At 39.3% G+C, this 22,378-nt stretch overlaps 1 protein-coding gene across 1 annotated transcript in view; it reads right to left on the bottom strand.

Annotated features, from left to right (window-relative positions):
* Positions 1-9,770, bottom strand: part of PPIL2 (peptidylprolyl isomerase like 2) — a 134,887-nt gene extending 125,117 nt beyond the window's left edge. Inside the window, exons 1-2 of the mRNA XM_085860610.1 lie at positions 9,448-9,770; positions 9,137-9,186 (exon numbers count right to left, since the gene is read on the bottom strand). Coding sequence (XP_085716736.1) covers positions 9,137-9,186; positions 9,448-9,479 — 82 coding nt within the window. The 5' untranslated portion in view covers positions 9,480-9,770. The remainder of the gene's footprint in view (positions 1-9,136; positions 9,187-9,447) is intronic.
* Positions 9,771-22,378: the final 12,608 nt, after the last annotated feature.

Below are 22,378 nucleotides of genomic sequence, written 5' to 3'. Positions count from 1 at the left end.
AGCCCACTACCAACCCTTTACGTGAAGCGAGATGGGGATTCAATGGAGGAAATGACGAAGCGAAGCGGGAAACAGTTCAACAATTAAGCACATTTATTCGCGGCACACGGGAAGCACACAAATTCAATTCCACCAAAAGCACACAAAAAAAAGAAAACACAATTCAATTTACACAAAAAGCAAATGTAAAAGCGAAGACACAATGCAGAGCTAATACCGACTACCGAGCACACGGCAACACTTATACAATTCTACCTCACAGACGGCGCCGACAACACATACCCAAAACCAAGGAAAAGAAATACCCTCAAGGATGAGGCGGGCCTGAGGCCGAGACCGGGTCGCGCCTACCCGTCTGGTGATGAGACGCGGAGCGGCGATGGCGCCTCACTCCGCGGGCCTCGCGGACAGTGTCTGGCAGGGGGTGGGAAAGGGGGCCCCCTTGGTCGCACTATCTCAGCGCGGGGGGAAACAGGAGGGGGTTGTTGATGCTCGGGGTATAGAGGATCTTTATTATCCCTGGTGTGCGTCTCCACCTCGGCCAGGACGCGCTGCCGGCCTCCCTCGGGCGTGCAGCTCCTGGCACCGACGCGAGCACCCCCTCGTCTGCCTTCGCCGCTGCCGCCTCTCCGCCTCTGGACTCTCCACCCTGGACTCTTCTTTGGGCTCTCCTCGTTCGACTCTCTTCAGCTTCTCCAGCTACTGCAGGCTTCGGGCTCCAGACTTCCACACCGCTCTGACTGACGAACACCGTCCTTTTATTCCCCCGTAGCTTCGCCTTTGACCCCCTCCCTTTGACCTTTCACCTCGCTCCCCATTGGCCCGAGAAAAAGTGGGCGTGAAGGCTTTTTGATCCACAAATTTGCATATATCGATCGTTCTGGAGGCGGGGCCAAATCGCCCCTCGCTCACCGATTGGACGGCAAAAAGTGGGCGTGTGTCGTTTTTGATCCGTTTTTGAAGCACAAAATCCGTGATTTTGTACACGCTGTTCGACGCGCGCTCTGCATGAGTCCAACACCGGTACCCACAGCGGGGCAAGAACGGTGGCGATGCTACGGTTGCGAGGTGTGACGTGAAGGTCGTGGCGGTTGTGGTGAAGCGGCGTTGTGGTTGGTGGTTGATGTTGTGGTTGGTGGTGGTAACAATGGCGGTTGGTCCAAAATAAAGATAGTAAAAGAAAAACGGCTATCCTGAAGAGTCGCAGCACGCATGAATAACATTTATTCCCACTAGACAACGGGTTTGGGCCTAACTACACATGCACTTACCGAGATACCTCACCTAAGGGACCTGAATGGTGGTTTGCGAATTTGGTAACCACAACAATACATTTAATCTATTTCATCAAATATCTCCTCTTGAGTTGGAAAGAAAACATTGTGATATCTGCTCAAAGGATGTTTTGAAGAGTAGTTATAATAGACATCTTCAATCACAAAAACACAAGAAAAATGAGTTTAAAGTAAAGGGAGACTATTATATTGAAAACACTGATGGGGCATTCAAAGGGCATATAAAAATAAGGATTTTTCAATTTGGAGAACCTGGTCCATCATCAATAGCTGAATTAATTGAAATAGTGAAACCTGACGTTGAAAAAGTTATTAAAAAGACATTAAAAGAAATGAAAACTTTAAAGTTTGATATGGGAGTGAAAATGAATATGAAAAGACAAGATGAAGAACAAACTCCTTATATGAGAACAGATCTTCATTTTATAACATCATTTCAAGATTTTTTGAATAGTGGGGTTTATGAAGAACCATCAAGACAAGAGAAGGATGTTGATAATACAGTGGTAGGAAGTGGATTTAATATTTAAAAAAAATAAACTTTTTAGATATACACATTCCAAAATCAAACCCTCTTAAAGCTTCTTCTTATATTGAATTACCAAATGAAATAAAACTAAAGAAGGCAGTTGTTAATATTAAGAACAATGATAATAAATGTTTTCTCTGGTCTGTTCTTGCTCACTGACATCCACCAAATTGTAATTCAGAAACAGTAAAACAATATATGAAATATGAGAATACCTTGGACATTAAAGATTTTAAATTCCCAATGCCACTAACAGATATTCCTAAATTTGAGAAAAAGAATAATCTTTCTATTAATGTATATGGATTAGTTCATATACAAACAAAGTTCATATATTAAAAATTTCAAACAACTATAAAAATGAAGAAACACACATTGATCTTTTATATTTTAGTGTTGGAAAGAATTCACATGACACATACATCAATAATTTATCAACATTAATCTCTTCTCAGGTATTCAGAACAGCAAACAAAATATATCCTTGTAAGCGAAGTCTTAATTCATTTCATACAAAAGAACGATTACAACTTTCAAAATATTGTAGTAATCATAAATCAGCTGTAATTACAATGCCGAAACTTGGTGAAAAGATTTCTTTTGAATATTATAATAAATCTATCATGCACCAATTTGTGATATATGCTGATTTTGAATGTATCCTAAAAAAGATAAATACTGCTTCTCCTAATCCAAAAGAATCACACACAAATAAATATCAAAAACATATTCCTTGTGGTTTCTGTTATTATATCAAATCATCTGTTGGAGAAATATATAATAAACTTGAATATTATAGTGGAAAAAAGCTTCACAAGAGTTTGTAAAACGATTAGAAAAGGATTGCATAAGAGTAACTAAATTAATGAAAGAAACAAATGAACCGATGAAATTAACCGAAGAAGAAAAATTAGAATTTAGAAAGAACAATATCTGTCATATTTGTGAGGAGGAAATTGAGGAGTCTAAAGTTAGGGATCATTGTCATATTACTGGTAAATATAGAGGTCCCGCTCATTCCTGTTGTAATCTTAATTATAAATTTCCTTCTTTTATTCCAGTCTTTCTTCACAACAGAGTCAACTTTGATGCACATCTGTTTATAAATGAACTTTCAAAAACACCAGGGAATATTTCTGCCATAACAAACACAAGTCAAAAGTATATTTCATTTACAAAAATGATATTCACAAAACTTTTAACTCGTATTAGGTTTCTAGATTCTTGCAAGTTTATGGGAACACCACTCGCCGACCTAGCATCAAATCTAAGCTCCACAGGCTCTTTTCCAAATCTTAATTCATTCTTTCCAAAAGAGGAAATTCTAACTAAAGAGGAAATTCAGATTAAAGAGAGAATTCAAAGTAAAGAGGAAATTCTAATTAATGAGGAAATTAATGAAGAAATTCTAACTGAAGATGAAATTATAATTACAAAGAAAATTCAAACAATGAAAGAAATTCTAACTAAAGAGGAAATTCTGATTAAACAGGGAATTCTAACTCGAGAGGAAATGCAAACAAGGAATACAATTCAAAGTAAAGAGAAAATTCTTACAAGTTAGGGAATTTATCCTTATGATTATATGGATTCATTTATGAGATTTCAAGAAACACGACTTCCTTCAAGAGAAAGTTTCTATAATAACCTTTATGAAAAAGAGATAAGTGATAAGGAATATAAACACGCACAAGAAATTTGGAATATATTAAAGGTAAAGAACCTTGGAGAATATCATGATTTGTATCTAAAAGCAGATGTTTCATTGTTAGCTGATGTGTTTGAAGCTTTTAGATCACTCTGTCATAATAAAAATTGTTATGAATGAGATCCTGCCCACTATTTCACAGCTCCTGGTTTCGCTTGGAGTGCAATGGTTGAAAACGACAAAACAAGATATAGATTTAATCAGTGATGGAGATATGCTTTTGATGATTGAGAAGTCTAAGAGAGGTGGAATATCACAAGTATGTTCAAAAAGATATGCTAAAGCAAATAATAAATATCTTCCAAATTATGATAGTGAAAAAGATAGTAATTATTTGATGTATTTTGATGATAATAATTTGTTTGGATGGGCAATGTCTCATTCTCTGCCTTATGGTAAATTAGAGTGGGTGGAAGAAAAGGATTATGAAAAGGCTTTGATGAATATTATTTCTTCTCAAGAGGAATTGAATGAGGAAGAAGAAGGTTATTATTTTGAAGTTGATTTGAGGTACCCAAGTGATCTTCATAATAAGCATAAAGACCTTCCTTTTGCATGCGAGAAAGAAACCCCAAAGAAAGAATGGTGAAGTGATTATCATAAAAGTTTCAATATTAAAGGCAAATCAACAGAAAAGTTATTAACAACATTCTATGATAAAGAGGGATATGTTTTGCATCAGAGAAGCTTGAAACAGTTTTTGAGAGAAGGATTGAGAGTAGCTAAAATTCATAGAGTTTTAAAATTTAAACAAAGTCCTTGGATAAAAAAGTATATTAAATTCAATACCGATACGAGAACAAATACAAAAGTAAATTTTGAAGGGGAATTCTATAAATTGATGAATAATGCTGTATTTGGAAAGACAATGGAGAATGTTAGAAACAGGCAAAACATTAGATTTGCAACAACTTGGAAAGAAGCTTCGAGATTGATAAATAAACCAAGTTTTAAGAGAGAAGAGGTTTTTCAGAGAACTTTTCTGCTATTCATATGGAAAAGGAAAGTATTGTAATGGATAAACCAATTTATATTGGAACAGCAGTTCTTGATTTATCAAAGATATTGATGAATGATTATTTGTATAATGGCTTAAAGAAAGAGTATGGTGAAAATGTTTCATTGTTGTATATGGACACTGATAGTTTTATCCTAGATATAAAAACTAATGATGTTTATAACGATATGAAGAAAAATATTGGAGTATATGATACAAGTAATTTTAGTAAGAAGAGCGAGTTATTTTCAAAAAAGAATTAAAAGGTTATTGGTAAGTTTAAGGATGAGTTGGGTGGAAAAGTAATGAGTGAGTTTATTGGATTGAGAGCAAAGGCATATGCTTATAAGTATGGTGATCAGATTGATAAGAGGGTTCAAGGGAATAAAGAAATATGTAATGAAGAAATCAATAACTTTTAGAAATTATAATTGTTTGATGAATAAGAAAGAAGAATATAGGAAAATGAATACAATAAGAAGTTATAAACATAAGATATATAGTGAAGAAGTAAATAAAAAGGCATTAGGAGCCTTTGATGATAAGAGATTTATTTTAGATAATGGAATAGATTGTGTTTCATATGGATATTGTTTGATAGAGTGTATAGAATAGATTGTGTTTTAACGATGGGAAGATGGGTTAGGGTTTTTAAGGGCTACCACCGTGTTTTTTCACTATATATAAATGGTCAAACCAAGTATTAATCAAACTAAAGAGTGGAGAAAAATCTCAGTCTTGGGATATAAATGGAAAACATAATGAATCTGAAAAATATCAAATTAGTCTTATTGAAAAAAATAACTAACACAAAGGTAAATAAAACAAATAAGCGAATCAATTTAAAAACTAGTAAGTTAGAGGATGTAAAGAAAAAAATTAATATCCTTGAATGGACTGAAAACTTTGATGGTTATCAATTGAACAATGAAAAAACAATTTACTATCATCTCAAAATGATATGTGGCTCAGGAGGTGGTCAGATGAGATCATCAAGAGAAGTATATCATTTCATAATGACACAAAAGGGGTATCTTGAAAAATATAAAGATTCAAATGTTTTATTTTTAAATATTTTAGATGGGATATATATATATTAAAATATTAAATAAAAAAAAAAAAAAAAAAAAAAATATATATATATATATATATATATATATATATATATATATATATATATATATATATATATATATATATATATATATATATATACATACACGTGAGTTTTTGACCCTATCACCCAATGGTGAAGAATCAGTTAAAAAAAAATTCTAGTAACCGGATCCGGACCTTCACCAAAATCTAATCAATTAGTTCTCGTCACACACCCAACCTGTCCACCAAATTTTGTCCGAATCCGTCCATAACATTTTAAGATATCCTGCTCACAGACAGACAGACAGACAAACAAATAAATATAGGTGCAAACTCAATATCCATCCACCTTCAGCAGTGGAGGTAACACCACAACAGCAGCAGCAATAACAATAACTACATGTTATAAAATATCCTTTTTCGTGTTTCACTTCATTTTACATCCTCATTGAGACGAGACATGTAATATGCTGTCTTTTGATTAAACCTGTCAGTGAAACGCCGGCTATGCACGCTGAGTTCGTCCTAAACGTTGCAAGATACCTGGACTACAATAGTGTAATTGGCTCAAGTAGTTGAAATGAAAAGAGGGGGGGGTAGATTTTAACATTTTTCAAACCAAATAATTAAAAGCTAGATCGAAGATCATATATTGCTGTCGTCCATCAAAACTGAGTGAATTAGTAATGATTTATTGGTGAAAGGAGAAATTTGAAGCACATGAAGCCAAATAAAGTTTTTGTTTTTGTTTTTGTTTTTTCAGTGTTATGAAGACTAGCATTCAAGGAAGGTTCAGTGATTGAGTGGTTCATGCTTAATGAGAGTGGCTCAATAGTTGAGTGCTCAAAGCCTTGCTGTATTTCCTCACCGGTGTGGGTACAATCCTAATGGCTGCTTAAAACTACGATAATCACATATTTGACCGAGAGCACATAGAACACCTTACCAAACATCTTTTCAACTCTTCCTTTGTGTTTCCATGCACGATCGAGATTTCCTACGAACCGCCATTTTCACTCAATATCAATATTCCCCAACGCTGAGAGCGGCAAATATGATTGGTCCAGATAAACAATCTTCATTATTATTTAGAGGGTGACCACTTTTGCCAATAAGACATCAGTGTGAGAGTCACCACACCCCCTGCAGGACTCTATAATGGCTGCTATTAGGCCCGCCTCCACATACTCTTCTTCGTTGTGGTTAACTGGGCTGCAAGCGTAAATATTTGCATACTGCAACCATATCCTGATGTGGTTATGTTACTTTTATGCTCCACATTGGAACACTCATTTGAAACCATTGGGTCAATTTGATAGCATTTATGGCGGATTATGATGGAGTGTTTTCACATTTGTGTATTATCGGCCACACGTCAGGCCACAGGGGCCGCCAGTGGCTCCCGGGACGTGCAATGAAGAACAGCGGTCTCAGCGGTGTAAAATGGTGTAATATTTTGTCCAAGTACTGCAAAACTGAGGTTTTTGAAATTGCCAAAAAGGTGATTTGTGTTCTATAGTGTTCAAGTATATAATTCAAATGAAATACAATAAAAGGTTTTAACATTTGTAGAAAAAGAAAATTCCAAAGTTTAATGCTGTGTTAACGCCAAATTCCGAAGTTGATGCAGAGTCTTTTACATCACCTTATTTAACACATTACGTTAGTTATTTGTGCCTGCTGTTTGTGACCTTTATGATGTCGTTAAAAAACAGTAAAGTTTTCTGTTTGGAATGATTTTCAATCTTGTTCGATTGTCTGTCAGACAAGCTGAAAGAGGGGGGGAAAAAAATACCATACTCCTCTGTGTGCACTGGTGATCGGAACAGATTCCATACAATTTTCCAAATTTAGAGCCAAAGCACTGCTAGGTTGCAGATTTGTGTTCCGATTCATGTTCTGCAGTGTTCAAAATATAACATTTAATTTGAATATAGTTGTTGCTCGATCATAGACTGGTGTCTGTAAGCAGACAGACAGACAGACAGATAGACCGAACCAATTCCTGAACCCCGCTTTGCACTTCGCGTGCGGGGTAATCACACCAATTATCCCCAACTTGTGCGGTTGGCCGGGGAAATTGTTTGGCCAAAGTCAGTCATTCACAAAGCAGCTGGCCAGGCCTGGCACTTGACTGAAGGAGACTTGGACAGGAATTTGGAATTTGTTCAGGGTGCTGGCGATAACTCTCCTCTACATGAAGGACACCGTGGGATCTTTAACGTCCACGAAGGAATGTTGGAAGACATCCGTCCGAGAAACAGCACACCCTGTGATGCAACAATACACGACCTGCCAAGCACCAATTGTGGGGTCAGGAATCAAACTCTGACTCGCCAACTCAAACATGTGTGTTTGCTACCTCTGCACCATCCTGTCCACCCATACCGGCTCAAAGTGGGTCTTCAATCATCCCATCTCATGGGAATGTTAACCCTTTGAACCCCGAGCTCCTTGGATTTTCAGCTCCCCCATCCTGGGATTTTTGGGAAAAAAAAATCCGGAGGTTTGAATCGTGGCCAATAAAAAGGCCGCTAGGTTTCAAAGGGTTAAAGATGATTCGAAAAAGACCATGTTTGGGACAGCAGCTTGGTTTCACAAAGCATAAACAAATTTCATTCCTGCCAGCCACCACTCCCAAAGCGCATGTCCGTCTTTTTAAAAAAAAATTATGTTGAAGGCTACAGGCACGGACTAAATGGTCCTCATCGAGGCCAAGCCTTAAATAAAAGAACTGCATAGAGAAGTAAGAAGAGAGAATAAAGTGAGGATGAAAAGTATATGATGTTTGTTTGCAGGAAAGAGAGATTGAAGCTAGCCTGGTAGCTATAGTTTGAGTGAGACAGAAAGTAAGACCAGCAATCCTGACACGGAGAGTGTAAGATGGTTACGGGCACCACTTTAACACTCCTAAGTCAGAACGGTAGTACCACCCTGGGCGGTTGCTGTCTACAATCTACTTTTACAATAAGGTCTAACCGGGTGGGTGTTTTTTCGGAGACACAATCTCCTTCATGGATGGCTGTCGGCTCCCTAAAGGAGCTCATCCGCCCTTTGGCTGGCAGGTGTTTTTCGTCCTGGCAGGGTGTCACAGTCAACCCTCCCCACTGGCGAGCCAGTGCAGTGAGGGGTGTCGGTTTAGTCAGTCAAGAAACCCGATCTGAGCTCACTGACCTTTTGGTCAGGCAATTGACCAAAATTGTCTTCTCGTCATACTCATAAGGACGGTGGATGACGTCAAGATCACAACTAATCAACGGACCAATACTTGATAAATAATGTATGTCCCCTTAACAAGGAACTTCACCGCAAGATGTACATCAAGTCTGCGCAAATGTTGCCAACATATGGTCGGTCGTCTGTGCTCAGTCCTCTTAAACGCTGAGCACCAGTCAAGGAAGCAGCACGGACACAGGTTCGAACCTCCCGGACTCAGAGCAGACGTGTGCATACATGACACCACCGAGTCCAACGATGACGGAATAATCAGTGAGAATTAAAATAACTACCTGGTTGTTTTCCTCCATAAAACTGGGTCCATTCGTTGCACGTTATGTACCTGTAAAAGAGGGGGGGGGCACAATACAAACGAACAGGTGAATAACAGTAAGAACCATTCAAAAGGACGCGAACACAGTAAATAATATACACAAACACAAGCCTCCCCTTTCACGGCGTCAGAAATCACCCCCGACATTTCCTGAAATTAGTCCGCACTGCCGACTGCCTTCAGCCGCACAAAAAAACTAGTCCACACCGGTCGGCACTTCACGAGCAAGGCCTCGGTTCAACCGTCCCTCGTCAGAGGAAGCAAACTCACATTTTGTCTTTCTGGTGTTGTCTTTTACCCATCTTCGATATAAAAACGTGCGACTCTTAAAAAGAGACGTCAAAAATTTGATTCGTATTAAAATGAGGAACTTCGTTCGGAGAGGTCTGAAAGATCGAACGTACTGTCCGAAAGCCGTGAATTCTGAAGTGAAATCAAACGAATGATCCTCGAGGAGGCGAAACATCAACGGAAACCGGTCGTCTCCCGAGAACGAAGGTGTGCGGCTGTGTAAATACAGCAATCAGGATAACGATCGATACAAGAGTCTGAAAAATGAATTACGTCACAAGAAATATCTAAGCGTAGTAAACAGCTTCTTTTTACCAATACACCGCCACACTTATAATAGGTTGGGACTGGACTGCACATTGCAGGATGATGAAACATCCACAACTTGGTCAGAGCTACGTCATCGTGAAGGCGTGGCTTATCAGCGGGCAAACATTCTCGCGCACGAGGTACGTCATTTAAAAACGGTCTTGTCATTGGTTAACCTGTTTCTTAGGGAGGGTGGTTCATCAATGTGTGTGAGAGCTGTGACTCGGATGGACGTTCAGCTGGGCATCCCGTCTGCGAGCATTAGTTGGGTGACGTTAAAGATCCCCCTAGTCAGCCTGCCAGGACCCTAGAATATGATTTTAAAAAGTTTTGATAGCACCGCTTGTTAATATTTGGCCAATGGGTTCAAATGTAAGACCATTCCGTGGGGTCTCAGAATCATCCGGTGGCCTACCCGATTTTTGACCTTCAAGGTCAAATTTTCAAGGTCAAAGGTCAAATTGGTGCAAAAAAAAATTTCCCCCAAAAAATGTCCAGAATAATGTATTCTATCATTCAAAAGCCTTAAAGAACCAAAAAAAACATAACAGTAATTTCAGTATTTTACCATTTATCGACTAAATTTATAGGAAAACATGAAGAAATCTGAACCAAAAACGTCGAATATCTCCATAATGGTTGAAATGACAGAAAACGCATGGAAAGTCTTTACAAACCAGTTTCAAATACAATGTAGACGCTTATAAGAATCACTTCGGACCGGCCTGGTTTGATTCTTATAGGCGATTTCGGCGTACGCCGGTCAGAAATCATAATGCCTATGGTTTGGATTGCTGATAACGTGTGAAGGATGATGAAACCCTACGTCTTGAGTTCTAGGTCATGTGTATTGGGTAAAAGGCCCAAGCCTCATTTTTGCTCTCAGCCTCAAAAATGCAATGCTGTCAGTCCTTACTGAAGGAATGGAACTTGCAGAAGAGATTCCAATTTCTCAGGCAAGAACGTGCTACCTTATCTTTGGTCATCAGGTCATGCCCTGGTCCATTGGGTGAGCCACCTAACTGGCAGACATTCGATGAGTATGGTAAAGTGTACACGAAATCGGTATTCAGGCATTTCTCCGAAACTACATCCCGGATAGACGTAGTATTTGATCGTTATCAGACAACTTCAATAAAGTCTGGTACTCGAGAAAAGCGTGCAGGAAAAAATCAAACCAATTCGGAAGGTTATCAACCGTGGGGATTTAAGATTTCCAAAGCAATGGAACAGTTTCAGAGCTTCGACAGAAAACAAAGAGGACCTTGCCAACTTTCTGAGTCAAAAGCTTGTTGAACATGGAAAGGCTGGCCAGGAGGTTGTTGTGGGAGTTATTGAAGAAGGGGCACCGTCTCCAGTCCGTGGCCAGGTTGTAAACCTTAAAGCAAATCACGAGGAGGCGGACGCACTTCTCATTTTGCACGCACTGGAGGCCATAAGCTGTGGATATGAAAGGATCGTTGTACAATTCAGGGATACAGACGTCCTCCTCCTGCTCCTTTTTTTCCTTGGAGACCAGTCAACAGATGTGTGGATGAAGAGTGGAACAAGCAAATCAACCAAACTCTACCACATAAATGCTATAGCACAGACCTTTCCTCGAAATGTGATAAGCAACATCCTAGGTTTCCATTCCCTGACTGGATGCGACACGGTGTCATCATTTGCGGGCAACGGAAAGAAGACATGTTGGCAGGTGTACGTACAGCATCCGGAACTTCTGCACGGTGTTGGGCGAGATGGAGCTATTGCTGATATTGAACAGTTTGTGTGTCGTGTCTCCAAAACTCCAAGTTTTACCAAAGGATGTGACCCTGCCAGGCTTGAAGTATTTCAGAAAGGCAAAAAAGCACTGGAAATGCTCTCACCAACAACAGATGCATTGGAACTTCACTTGAAAAGAGCAAATTTCCAAACAAAGGTGTCTCTTCAAGCAGACAAGACTGAGATGGAACTTCCCACGCCAGCATCTACTGGGGCGTGGAAGGAAAATGATGGCCAGTTACAGGTGGTGTGGATAAGAATACCCTCCGTACCTCAGAGTTGTCAAGCATTGATATCTTGCGGGTGTAAAACACAGTGCCGTACATCTTAGTGTGGGTGCAATGGGTCAAAACAGGGGGTGCATGCCCGTTTGTGCATGCTATGAAAATGGATGTCTAAATCCACACTCAATATAGCTCTAATCTTCAATGTCGTAATATGTGGTTACATAAGCCAGTTTTCAAGTTTTTAATAATTCTTAATCTCATTTAAAGCTGATGCGTTAGCTTAAAATGCTTGGGCAGCTTAGGCCAACCTTTGAAATTACTCCAAATGAATACAGCCAAAACACAATTTATTCTCGTTTTTGAACATTTCTTATAAGAACTACTTACCGTACAATACCGAGAGTTACCATTGTGTAGTGAAATACAGCACTAGTACTGGACTGAAATGGTATCTTTTTGCAAGATGGAATGTCCGTCAATATTTCATTGTCAGATTCAAGTAGCCTAAATCTGAAAATATACTCAAATAATGCAAAAATAGGTGTATGTTGATGATCAAGGAGTTTACCAAACAGAATCAGGGTATTTGAAACTGGTTTGTAAAGACTTTTCATGCGTTTTCTGTCATTTCAACCATTATGGAGATATTCGACGTTTTTGGTTCAGATTTCTTCATGTTTTCTTATAAATTTAGTCAATAAATGGTATGTCAAAGTAACTGAAATTACTGTTATGTTTTTTTGGTTCTTTAAGGCTTTTAAATGAAAGAACACATTATTCTGGACATTTTTGGGGGAAAAATTTTTTTTTACACCCATCTGACCTTTGACCTTGAAGGTCAAAAATTGGGTTGGCCACCGGATGATTCTGAGACCCCATGGTATGGTCTTACATTTGAACCCATTGGCCAAAAATCAACAAGCGATGCCATCAGTACTGTTTTCAAGGGTCTTGGCAGGCTGACTACCCCAGTTTCCTTCGCGAAAAGGAGGCGAGATATTGCCGGCACCCTGACCAAATTACAAATTCCTGCCCGATATATAATGAATCGGCAGACGGCACGGAATCAGCACCCCCGGACCTTAGCCAATGATGATACCCGTAGTATTGTTCTGCATACAAACGAAGAAGTATGTCAGTAAATATTTCTTAGTCATCTATCTATAATTCCAGCAATGTGTGTGTGTGTGTGTGTGTGTGTGTGTGTGTGTGTGTGTGTGTGTGTGTGTGTGTGTGTGTGTGTGTGTGTGTGTGTGTGTGTGTGACCGCTGTTTCTCGACAACCGCTGATCCGATCTAATTGAAACTTGCCAGATATATTGCTGGGGACCTGAGTATGTTCCTTTTCAAGGTTTTATATTAATCGGACAAGTGGTCGTCCACCAGACGGCGGTCTCCTTGGGTTAACCTGAGGCGGTCCCTTCGGGTGGGTGCCTGGAATGTCCTATCCCTAAGAGAGGATGATCACCTGTCTCTGTTATCATCTGAGCTCAAGCGTTTGGACATCGGGATTGCAGCTCTCTCTGAGGTTCGGAGACCGGATTGCGGCGAGATAATGGTGGGTGGTTACACCTACTATTGGTCTGGTCGCTCTGATGGTTACCATACCCAAGGAGTTGCTGTAGCTGTGTCCAATAAGCTGACCCCAATGATAATTGAGGTAACACCGGTCAACGAGCGTATTATGAGATTAAGGATTCGTCACTCCTTAGGTGTCATTTCCCTGGTCTCTATTTATGCTCCGACTGAGGCGAGTGATCTTACCGTGAAGGACGCATTCTACGCCACACTCGAGTCTGTGGTTGATCAGTGCCCCAGACGAGATACACTTCTAGTCTTGGGGGATTTCAATGCATCGACTGGAACTGATAGGGATGGTTATGAGGTGTGTGTTGGTCCCCATGGGTCAGGAACTATGAACCAGAATAGCACTAAGTTCCTTGACTTTGCAAGAAGTCATGGACTTAGGGTGGCTGGTTCATGGTTTCAGCGCCCGCAAGCTCATCGCTGGACTTGGTATTCCAACGCTGGCGGTGTGGCAAAGGAGATTGACCATGTCCTCATTGACGGTCGTTGGAGGATGATCCAGAACTGCAGGGTCTACCGGAGTGCTCAGTTCCTCAATACTGACCACAGGCTTGTTGTAGCAACTCTAAAGCTGCACCTTAAATCCTGGAGAATGGTACCATCCCAGCCTAGGCTGGATGTTGCCAAGCTCAGGGATGAGAGAGTAGCTGAGGAGTTTGCGAACAGGCTGAGTGGACACTTGGGGGGTCTGGGTGCTTTGGGGGTCCTGAAGAGTTGTGGAGCACCTTCAAGACCACCGTCCTTGATGTTGCCGGTGGATGCCTTGGAGTTCACCGCAGGGCAAAGAAGAATTTTGTCTCTCAAGGGACACTGGATAGCATTGACCAGAGTCGCAGGGCCAGGCTGAATGGCAGAGCTGAGCTGTTCAGGGAGCTGAGGCGTAAAACTGTACGTGCACTGAGGGTGGACAAGGAGGCCTATGTGTGAGGAATCTGTGAGGGGGTAGAGCATCACCTGTGGACAGGTGATTCTCGTCCCGCTTACAGGGGAATTCGCGCATTACGTTCATCCAAGCCCATCCCTCGGAGCACTGCAGTTCGAGCAGAGAGTGGTAGGCTCTTGACAGAGGAGTCTGAAGTGAAGGCCCGCTGGGCCAGTTACTTTGAGCGGTTGTACCAGGCTGATCCCCCAGCTGTCAAGGGTGTTACAATCCCTGTTGCTGACCCTCGAATCAACTGTGGTCCACCATCGCTTGTGGAAACACGGGCTGCGGTGAACCAGTTGAAACGGGGCAAAGCTCCAGGGATCTGTGGCATCCATGCCGAACTTCTCAAGGCTGGTGGAAATGCTGCACTCGCGTCGTTGCATGCAGTTTTGTGCTCTGCCTGGAACACAGGCATCATCCCAACTGACTGGAAGAGGGGCCTTGTTGTCCCTCTCTGGAAAGGGAAGGGTGATCGCCAAGACTGCAACAACTACCGAGGGGTGACGCTGCTCTCAGTGCCGGGCAAGGTCTTTGCTCGGATAATTCTTGATAGGGTTCGCCACCATCTGCTTGAGCACCAGCGTCCAGAGCAGTCAGGCTTTACACCAAAGAGGTCAACGATTGACTGTATCCTTGCACTTCGTGTCCTCATCGAACGCAGACGACGGTTTCAGCAGGGGCTGCTTGCAGCCTATGTTGATCTCTGTAAAGCATTCGATTCAGTGAATCGGGATGTCCTCTGGAGGATTCTTGGTCTTCGTGGGGTGCCACCAAAACTGATCGATCTGATGTCTGAACTCTACTCTGGTACTGTGAGAGTGCTGTGAAGTGTGGTGGTACCATCTCTGACTTATTTCCAGATGTTACTGGAGTTCGTCAAGGATGTGTACTTGCCCCCACACTTTTCAGCACTTGTATGGACTGGATTCTAGGGAGGATGTTGGAGAGATCAAGTTGCGGTGCATCGTTTGGCAATGTCAAGATCTCGGACCTTGATTTTGCAGATGATGCAATCATCTTTGCGGAGACTTTAGACATCCTCTTGGGGGCCCTCGAGGTGCTGAATGGGGAGTCGGAGCAGTTGGGATTACGGATTTCTTGGGTCAAAACAAAGATCCAGGCTTTCGGTGACATCTTGGATGCTGCTGTCCTGTCTGTGTCTGTTTGTGGTGAGGATGTTGAGGTCGTGGAGAGATTCACTTACCTTGGCAGTGATATTCATGTCTCCGCAGGTTGTGAGCCGGAGGTCAATAGACGTCTGGGTCGGGCCTGGGAGTCATGGATTCACTGGATCATGGGGTGTGGCGCTGCCGGTACCTGTGCGGGAGGACGAAAGTCCGAGTCTTCAGGTCCTTGGTACTTCCAGTCTTGCTCTATGGGTGCGAGACTTGGACTTTGACCAAGGATCTGAGACGGAGACTTAATTCCTTTGGTACCAGGTCTCTTCGGAGAATCCTTGGCTATCGCTGGTCGGATTTTGTGTCCAACGAGCGGTTGCTGAGAGAGACTCGGATGAGATTTGTTACCTGCATAGTCCGTGAGCGCCAGCTGCGGCTGTATGGCGGGACATGTGGCCTGCGTTTCTCCTGACGCTGATCCTGCTCACCAGATTCTCTCAGCGAGGGAGTCTCATGAGTGGAGGAGGCCAGTGGGCCGACCACGTGCCTCATGGTTGCAGCAGGTTGACCATCATCTCAAGGAGATGGGGATGGGCCTGGCATCTGCCTGGGGGATGGCCAGACGGAGGCCCCTGGAGTACCGGCGGAAAGTGGACGCAGCGACGCGCTGTTCTGGCACATGCTCCCATACCTGACCTGGACAAGTGGTTCCCAAGTTATGGCCATTTATTTACCAAACCAATGACAGGACATGGTGCTATGACATCACAATTGACGTCACAATTCTTCTTCTTCGTTTGATATGATGTCACAATTGATGCTGGGGACCTGAGTATGTACCTTTTCAAGGTTTGATATCGTTATTCTTCATCCGTTTCAGCTGTTTCCCAAGTGTTTCCCAAGTTATGGCCATTTATTTACCAAACCAATGACAAGACACGTTGCTGCGGCCATTTATTTACCAAACCAATGACAAGACACGTTGCTGCGGCCATTTATTTACCAAACCAATGACAGGACATGTTGCTGCGTAGGCGTGGCCGATCGGGAAAGGGCGCCTGAGTTACCGTGGCGTATGAGTGGCAATGGTCAATGGCAGCGAATGTCATGGCAAGCAAAGACAAGGAGGTAAACTTGATTTTAATTTGGATTTTAATTAACTCTGTGTGTGTAAGTATCACAGCAGTTGTTACTTCAATGCAAGCAATAATTCGTGGAATGCATGTGAACATTCCGTACGGGCACGCACTGCTTCCGGATAGTGATGACTTATTGTATTCTAATAATTTCTTATGTACATTTATAGATAAACAATGCCCCAATCCAGTCGTCGTTTACGAGAGCGAAGGAACGGCCTGTGTGTTTGTTTGAAAGTTTTTTTTTTGCACGTACGGCCACGCACGTACGGCCACACATGTACGGGCACACACGTACGGGCACGCAAAAGCGAAGGAACGGCCTGTGTGGTTGTTGTTTCTGGCACGCGGTTTGAAAGTTTTTATTTTTTTTTTTTTGCACGTACGGCCACGCATGTACGGGCACCCACTAGTTTTAACAAAGCACTCCAAGTGAAGTCGTTGTCGTCGTCATCCAGCTCACTCTTGAGAGTGACTCATCGCAATATAAGTTCAATTTGTCTGAAGGGAATGTCGAGCACAAACTCGCTCGTTGCTCGTTGGAGATTAACATGAAGCCAATCCTCTTCCACAGTGATGGCACACAGAACTAACTGGTGGTGATCAAGGATCAACTGGTGGTGATCAAGGATCAACTGGTGCTGCTGCTCCATTAAGTTCAGAGTGATGGTTTCTTTTGGAGTCTGCCTCCACTGCCCCAGTCGCTTCTGTCGCAGAGGATCCACGCTTCACCGACACACACCATGCATGCCTGTCCTTTTCCCTCTCTTTCCATTTCTGAACATCAATGCCACTGGCCCTGAGGTGTCTCGTTATACAATCCAACTAACGCAACCATAGTCGCCCAACGTTGCGTTGTCCTCGGGGAAGCTCACAATATAACGGTCTTTGGCCGCCAGTCATCCCCCATTCTGACCACATGACCGGTTCAGGTGAGCTGCTGCTTCAGGAGCATAGTTTCAATGACAAGTATATCAGCCTGCTTCAGAACCTCATTGTTAGGGTTAGTCACATGATTTGTTTGTTTGTTTGTTACATGATCAGACCACTTAATGATAAGGACATTCTGTAAATGCTGGAGATAGACTTGCGACAAACAGCAGGTGGTACCTCTGCAGAGGGTATAAGTCTCAGAGCTGTACAATGAAGAGAGAGGGACAACAGCTCTGTATACTTTCCACTTTGTAGTGAGCTTAGTGCTGTGTCTAATTCACAGTTGCTCACGCAATTGACCAAAAGCAGTACAGGCGAGAACAAATCCGTGTTGCCAGCTCCTTCTCTAGGCTGCAGTTACGAGAGATAGTGCTGCGGAGATACACAAAGCAATCAACGACCTTAGGTGTTTTGCCATTCAGCAAAAGGGTAAGCTCAAAGCACTACATCCCAGTGGCCGGTTGGTGAAGGATCTTGGTCTTTCGGATGTTGATGGAGAATCCAAATGCCGCAGATGAAGTGGAAAACTTGTCAAGAAGCTTCTGCGGGTCACATATGGAATGTAAAACTAAACCAATATCAGAATAGAGCAAGTCTCCAGTGCACATCTGACGAAAGAAACTTTTGTCTTCGCTTTGAGATGTAGTATGTTGAAAAGCTTGCCATCAGTGCACCTTGCTAGATAGACACCTTCTGTTACATCCCGATTGGCAGCATCCAACATTCAGCACGATGGTCAAAAATATGGCAAACAGCATGGGAGCCATCTCACTGCTACCAAGCACCTGTACTTGCATCCATCCATCCATTGGGGGGCATACTCCATACAGAGCATCAGTGCTGCCAAAGCAGTCTCCTTGGCTATTGAGCATAATCCTGGACTGGTCACCACTCTCACACAGGATACTCAAATGGCTCAATTATCCCAGCAAGCTGGAACTCATTTTGCCAACCTCAGAAGTTGGCACCAATTTGCACTCTGGCCTCCACAAAACACCTCACTCTGACAAACACACTGTTGTGTGTCGGAGTGGTGCTGAAATGTCGTCGACCAGACGGCGGTCTCCTCGGGTTAACCTGAGGCGGTCCTTTTGGGTGGATGCCTGGAATGTCTTATCCCAAAGAGATGGGGACGGGCCAGACATCTGCCTGGGGGATGGCCAGACGGAGGCCCCTTGAGTAGCGGAGGAAAGTGGACGCAGTGACGCGCTGCTCACTGCTCCCAATGTATGGATGATCATCTTCATCAGTTATGAGTTTTACTCAACTCGTTATAAAAGTTTTCTTTTGATGGTAATTTTGATTCATTAAAAATCTTTTGAAAGCATCCAAATGGTCTTAACAATAAATTCCTTTTCGTGATAACGGTTCAATTTCATCTGGTTCTGAATAGATGGTTTGGAGGTTTGGAAATTACATGACACTTGATGCTGATGTGGATATCGGACATCATCTTATTCTTCTTTAATGGCCACAATTATTCCCACATTCTTGTGGAGTTGACTGGGGGAAGCTTCGCCCAAGTCATTCACGAACCTGGTGGCCAGGCCTGACGTTCGACTGAAGGTGTCACAGTCATGTGGAATTTATTGGTTTATGGTTTGACATTCACCGTTTCCACATTGTCTGTTTGCTTTTTGGTTTCCTCCTGTGACAAGCACGGGTACCTCGCGAGTTCACCATACTTAGGGAGGAGAAAAAAAATTTTAATGATTTTTTTGGAGATAAGTTATTCTCACTATTTATTTGAAGAAAGGTTATTTAAAATGATTTTTTTAATGAGAATACCATTAGGTGTATTTATTCTGAAAATGATTATTTAAAATGATTTTTTTTAATGAGAATACCATTAGGTGTATTTATTCTGAAAATGATTATTTAAAATGATTTTTTTTATGAGAATACCATGAGGTGTATTTATACTGCAACTTCATTATTTAAAATGATTTTTTTTTAAATAAGAATACCATTAGGTGTATTTATACTGAAAATTGATTATTTAAAATGATTTTTTTTCATGAGAATACCATAAGGTGTATTTATACTGAAAATAATTATTTAAAATGATTTTTTTAAATGAGAATACCATGAGGTGTATTTAACCTGAAAATTGATTATTTAAAATGATTTTTTTTAATGAGAATACCATGAGGTGTATTTAACCTGAAAATTGATTATTTAAAATGATTTTTTTAATGAGAATACCATAAGGTGTATTTATACTGAAAATTGATTATTTAAAATGATTTTTTTTCATGAGAATACCATTTGGTGTTTTATTCTGAAAATGATTATATAAAATAATTTTTTTAATAAGAATACCATTAGGTGTATTTATTCTGAAAATGATTATTTAAAATGATTTTTTTTAATGAGAATACCATTAGGTGTATTTATACTGAAAATTATTATATAAAATGATTTTTTTAATGAGAATACCATTAGGTGTATTTATTCTGAAAATGGTTATTTAAAATGATTCTTTTTATGAGAATACCATGAGGTGTATTATTCTGAAAATGATTATATAAAATGATTTTTTTAATGAGAATACCATTAGGTGTATTTATTCTGAAAATGATTATTTAAAATGATTTTTTAAAATGAGAATACCATTAGGTGTATTTATTCTGAAAATGATTATTTAAAATGATTTTTTTTAATGAGAATACCATTCGGTGTATTTATTCTGAAAATGATTATTTATAATGATTTTTTTAATGAGAATACCATTCGGTGTATTTATACTGAAACTGATTATTTAAAATGATTTTTTTTTATATGAGAATACCATTAGGTGTATTTATTCTGAAAATGATTATTTATAATGATTTTTTTAATGAGAATACCATTCGGTGTATTTATACTGAAACTGATTATTTAAAATGATTTTTTTTTTATATGAGAATACCATAAGGTGTATTTATACTGAAAATAATTATTTAAAATGATTTTTTTAAATGAGAATACCATGAGGTGTATTTAACCTGAAAATTGATTATTTAAAATGATTTTTTTTAATGAGAATACCATGAGGTGTATTTAACCTGAAAATTGATTATTTAAAATGATTTTTTAATGAGAATACCATAAGGTGTATTTATACTGAAAATTGATTATTTAAAATGATTTTTTTTTCATGAGAATACCATTTGGTATTTGGTGTTTTATTCTGAAAATGATTATATAAAATAATTTTTTTAATAAGAATACCATTAGGTGTATTTATTCTGAAAATGATTATTTAAAATGATTTTTTTTAATGAGAATACCATTAGGTGTATTTATACTGAAAATTATTATATAAAATGATTTTTTTAATGAGAATACCATTAGGTGTATTTATTCTGAAAATGGTTATTTAAAATGATTCTTTTTATGAGAATACCATGAGGTGTATTATTCTGAAAATGATTATATAAAATGATTTTTTTAATGAGAATACCATTAGGTGTATTTATTCTGAAAATGATTATTTAAAATGATTTTTTAAAATGAGAATACCATTAGGTGTATTTATTCTGAAAATGATTATTTAAAATGATTTTTTTTAATGAGAATACCATTCGGTGTATTTATTCTGAAAATGATTATTTATAATGATTTTTTTAATGAGAATACCATTCGGTGTATTTATACTGAAACTGATTATTTAAAATGATTTTTTTTTATATGAGAATACCATTAGGTGTATTTATTCTGAAAATGATTATTTATAATGATTTTTTTAATGAGAATACCATTAGGTGTATTTATACTGAAACTGATTATTTAAAATGATTTTTTTTATATGAGAATATCATTAGGTGTATTTATTCTGAAAATTGATTATTTTAAATGATTTTTTTCAAATGAAAATACCATTAGGTGTATTTATTCTGAAAATGATTATTTAAAATGATTTTTTTTTTTTAATGAGAATACCATTAGGTGTATTTATTCTGAAAATTGATGATTTAAAATGATTTTTTAAATGAGAATACCATTAGGTGTATTTATTCTGCAAATGATTATTTTAAATGATTTTTTTTTAATGAGAATACCATTAGGTGTATTTATTCTGAAAATGATTATTTTAAATGATTTTTTAATGAGAATACCAGTAGGTGTATTTATTCTGAAAATGATTATTTAAAATGATTTTTTTTAATGAGAATACCATTCGGTGTATTTATTCTGAAAATGATTATTTATAATGATTTTTTTAATGAGAATACCATTAGGTGTATTTATACTGAAACTGATTATTTTAAATGATTTTTTTCAAATGAAAATACCATTAGGTGTATTTATTCTGAAAATGATTATTTTAAATGATTTTTTAATGAGAATACCATTAGGTGTATTTATTCTGAAAATTGATGATTTAAAATGATTTTTTAAATGAGAATACCATTAGGTGTATTTATTCTGCAAATGATTATTTTAAATGATTTTTTTTAATGAGAATACCATAAGGTGTATTTATTCTGAAAATGATTATTTTAAATGATTTTTTAATGAGAATACCAGTAGGTGTATTTATTCTGAAAATGATTATTTAAAATGATTTTTTTTTAATGAGAATACCATTAAGTGTATTAATTCTGAAAATTGATGATTTAAAATGATTTTTCTGTCATTCAATGGAGACATTTTATTTCCGCTCCCTCTGGGATGTATTGTGATCATTAATTTGTCATTTTATTTAATGTACATACTTCAAATAAGTTTCTTTTCATTTTTCGGTTACTTCTCCGAAATAAGCTCATAGAGTGGGTCCTGCTGTCCTGCCGTCGATCCATACATATGAACGCTGCATACATTAACATTTGACTAAAATATCTTGTCCTCACAAACTACCAAACCGATATGGACCAAATTTGTTATGATGCATCAGGACAGAAAGGTCTCATGGGGTTGTGCTCCCAAT

The sequence above is a fragment of the Eptatretus burgeri genome, chromosome 16 (assembly GCF_056783735.1).
Source record: "Eptatretus burgeri isolate ZD-2024b chromosome 16, Ebu_testis_v1, whole genome shotgun sequence".
NCBI lineage: Eukaryota > Metazoa > Chordata > Myxini > Myxiniformes > Myxinidae > Eptatretus > Eptatretus burgeri.
This window is presented reverse-complemented; position numbering and strand designations above follow the sequence as displayed.